The 3,887-nt window shown below is 36.0% G+C and overlaps 1 protein-coding gene across 1 annotated transcript in view; it reads right to left on the bottom strand.

Annotated features, from left to right (window-relative positions):
* LOC122324375 (proteasome subunit alpha type-6-like) overlaps positions 1-1,425 on the bottom strand; it is a 3,001-nt gene extending 1,576 nt beyond the window's left edge. The window contains exons 1-2 of the mRNA XM_043218744.1: positions 1,239-1,425; positions 304-398 (exon numbers count right to left, since the gene is read on the bottom strand). Of these exons, the coding sequence (XP_043074679.1) occupies positions 304-398; positions 1,239-1,314 (171 nt within the window). The 5' untranslated portion in view covers positions 1,315-1,425. The remainder of the gene's footprint in view (positions 1-303; positions 399-1,238) is intronic.
* Between the last annotated feature and the right edge of the window lie 2,462 nt (positions 1,426-3,887).

Here is a 3,887-nt window from a genome sequence, read left to right as displayed (position 1 = left end):
TGACGGTGGAAGAGTCAAGCAGCTTGTCCTGGAAAACACAGACCGTCTTCGATCAGCAGCAGCACTTTAATAAAAGTCCCCCTTTCCAGCAACGTTTTCACCAAAAAATGTTGATTTAGAACCAGTTATGCATATGTATTAATAATGTTTGTGCGGGTTGCTTTGTTTGTGGGAGGATACATAACATATAGCCAATTACAATAGTATTTATTTCTCAAGTCAGTGAAACATCAGGCAATTCTGAGAGATGTTCCTCAGACAAACTAATTTCGGTTGAGAAAGGATACACGACAGCAAACTTACTGGGACTTTCTTCTGTGTGACGACTACTGCACAGTCTTTCCCCCGAACGGCAACGGATGTCAAACCACCCTGGTTTATGGCCTTAAATGCATATTCTGTAAAAAAAAAAATTACTAAAAGTTATTTAGAACGTTAAAAGGTTCAATCAAAAGGTATTTCTGAGAATTTTCTTTGGGAATAGAAAATAAAAATATCAAAAAAATAAATAAAAATTGGAGACTAACAAAAAAATAACATAAAATTGTGTATTTTAATATGTAAAAAATAATACATAACTAAATAAAACTGCTTCTCAGACTGATTGAAAGAAGCATAATATTCTACAATTATGCTTTAACAATTAAAACAATCCAGCAACCACGAAGAAAAACAATGCAATCAAATACTGATTTGTTAATTTTTTAATAATATTAATTTATTATTCATGCCTATTCTGCCGTGGTATTTCAAAGATACGCTGTTACTGGCAAGCTGTTAACGCACAATGTTTATAAATGACGGTATTTAGCCGGAAACTGCGGTTGCCATGGTGAATGTTTAGAAAGCTCACTAGCCAGTATGTCGGCGCCTCATCAATATATACATCAACGCACATCACTGTGGATCAGTGACTACACATTTCTAAGATAGTTTCGGATTTAAACCGGTTCATGTGTGATAAAATTACTGCACTACACATCAAATCAACCTATTCTCCATCACTCACTGCTAGTGCTAACGAGCTAGCTACTAGACCAAATGGGACGTTATATATAACAACAGAAGAAAAAAACAGACACATACAGGTAAAAGGCATTTCATGTGACAGAATAATAATAGTACGAGCTCATGCTAACTGTTGGTGTGAGGCAGAGTGAGTGTGAGCTGCTCTGTAGGCGACATGACTGTGCACTTACTAGCTCCCATTCAAGTCCAATAAAGTCGTCCGTACTCACCTACTTGGTAAAGTCTTCCCTCCGGAGAAAAGATAGTGATGTGCCGGTCAAACCCCGCGCTCGAACCCCGGGACATGTTTACAAGAAATTTCTTAACCGTAAAATCGCAAAAGTATTACAGACTACACAGAACAGCGACATGCAGAACGAATGACCCGGAAGCAGTGGATTTTTTTTTTTCCGGGTCACCGTCTGACTCGGCGCTATTGCGGTCATTTTACCCCAATTAAACAGTTTGCACTTATATAATATGTTTCTCTCTTTACAATGCTATTTTAACTGTACTTGCAGCTTATATAATATCGATGAGATCAAAGGCCGTATAAATATGTGTAGCCTACTTAAAGAGAGTATAGGCTACTTCCACGAATGCACTTACTTTTTTTTTTTTTTAAAAAAAGAGCATTTTGTGAAAAAGACAAATTAAAAAGTATTACTTTAAAATATATTTTAAATCATGGTCTTAATAATATTACTGGTGCAATAATACAATTTAATTTGTTTAACAAAAGTAGGCCTAGGCCCATTTGATTGTAATTTAACTGGTGTAAATATATATTTTACTTTAAGTTAATATACTTTAAATGCCCTAAATAGAAATTTGATCATTACAAATGGACATTTTTTAAATATGTTTATTTATTTTTTGTTTGCCACAAATGCTTGTAGCTACATTTGGCAGCAGAATTTAATCAATTAATTGTCTTTGAAATAGATATTACAAGCAGTTATTAAAATGCAAAAGTGCTTTCAAAATATAATATCAATTTAAAATATAATACAGATTCGTTTCATCGCAAATTAATCTGAAGTGTTTTTCCAGTGCTCTAAAAGCTTTGCAAAAACGTGTAAATATTGCCACTATATAAAAATTATCATCTCTAAAAACTCGAACCCTTTTAAACTCTGATTGTAACGTTTAATAAAAGGATTTAAAACTGATTAGTTTACATGTATAGTTTGTGCCTGTTTTCTACCTTTAGACTTTTCTACCAGGAAACCTATAGACTTTAATAATCTAATCAAAGATAATCCTACCTCACAGTTAATGAAAACAAGCTTTTATCTCTTAAATGCATATTTATAGGCGAAATGTTCTTGACCCCAAACCTCTGAGGCGCATGTTCGGCCGCCCTGACTTGGCGCTGACCACACGGTTGTGAACGTACTCTTATCTCATCTACAAGACTGTTCTTTTTCAGCGAAAACGGCTCAAACTTATCTCGACTCACTTCCTTTAGGTTTTGGTATTTAATTCTTAGAAGAATAGCTCATGCAAAGAAATGACATGTTTTAAGGCGAGCGTGTGCAAAAAAAGAAGTGTTTTTTTACACATCGAGCGCTATTTTTTTTTTCTCTCGCAGACGAAAGCAGAAAAGACATGCACCAAACGTATTTGAAGTGCATAAATTGGTGAGAAACAGGGCCGTTTCTTAAACACCTACCACGCTGAAATCCCCTTGTGACCCAATTCGGCTTTCGGAGAGTTAACCTGTGGGAGTGTGTCAGAGCTGTTTCCTGCTCTCTCACAGCCTTTCCACAGGTACCGGCGCACATCCAGTTTTGAGGTGGTGTGAATCTGGAAGCCCGTAAAATACCAGAAGACTCATAATGGTCACTGTCCAAAATAAATGAAACAGGATGACTACAAATAGAGCTTGAAAGTCAAAGATGAATGACATTTGGTCGACCCTGAAATCGCCAAAAGTCCCTGTCACCGCTTCCCATTTAATTAATCTGTAATGAAAAGAGCGAATGAAGTTATTTCGGTCACAGCAAGAGGTTTGTGCAAAGGAGTAGTTCACCCCTAAAAAAGAGGGTTTGCTTAAAATGTATACTCATCCGAGATACTATAGACGAGTTCGTTTCTTCGTCAAACCGATCTGGAGAAATTTAGCATTACATCACTTGTTTATCAATAGATCCTCTGCAGTGAATGGGTGCCGTCAGAATGAGAGTCCAAACCACTGAGAAAAACATCACAAAAATACACAAGTAACTCATCAGTTAACATCCGGAGTAGAGATGCTAGATGTTGGAAACAAATCTGTTCACATTAAAAAAATACAAATAAAATAAAAATGCAAACGCTGAGATAGATTGAGAGTTTTAGTTTTGGGTGAACCAGTCCTCTAAACACGCAAATTAGCATTTTTATTGGTTTAAATGCAAAGGTTTTGCAGAATTGAGATCATGCAAACCTTTCTGTATTTTACATTTAATATGAAATATTGGTCGAATGTAGGCTTGAAATCTGAACCTCTGTTTTGATTTTCCAGGGATTTGTTTTTGCCCTCCTAGTAAAACACTGTAACTGACTTTGCTCTGTTGCATGGTCTCGATTGCACCTATGAAATATGACAAATGCTGTTATGCTTTGGTGGAGTCAAGTATGACTAAACATGTTCTTTTCACTAAAAGTCATTACTGAGTGGACATGTGTCCTGACATGTTGTGGATGTGACATGGCAACGCTTATTGAAGCCGCTGCGAGTGATTCATGATTATCCCAAAATTCCCCTCTACACAGTCAACATGAAGTCATTATTGAAGCTCTGCATGCCGCTGGCATTTTGTTGACCTTACATGGATTGTGTCAAAAATAAATGTGGTCACTTCTATTTTAAAAGGGAAATATATATATATATA

This window comes from Puntigrus tetrazona, chromosome 20 (genome assembly GCF_018831695.1).
Source record: "Puntigrus tetrazona isolate hp1 chromosome 20, ASM1883169v1, whole genome shotgun sequence".
Classification (NCBI taxonomy): domain Eukaryota; kingdom Metazoa; phylum Chordata; class Actinopteri; order Cypriniformes; family Cyprinidae; genus Puntigrus; species Puntigrus tetrazona.
The sequence above is the reverse complement of the archived record's forward strand: the minus strand, read 5'-3'. Positions and strand labels throughout refer to the sequence as shown.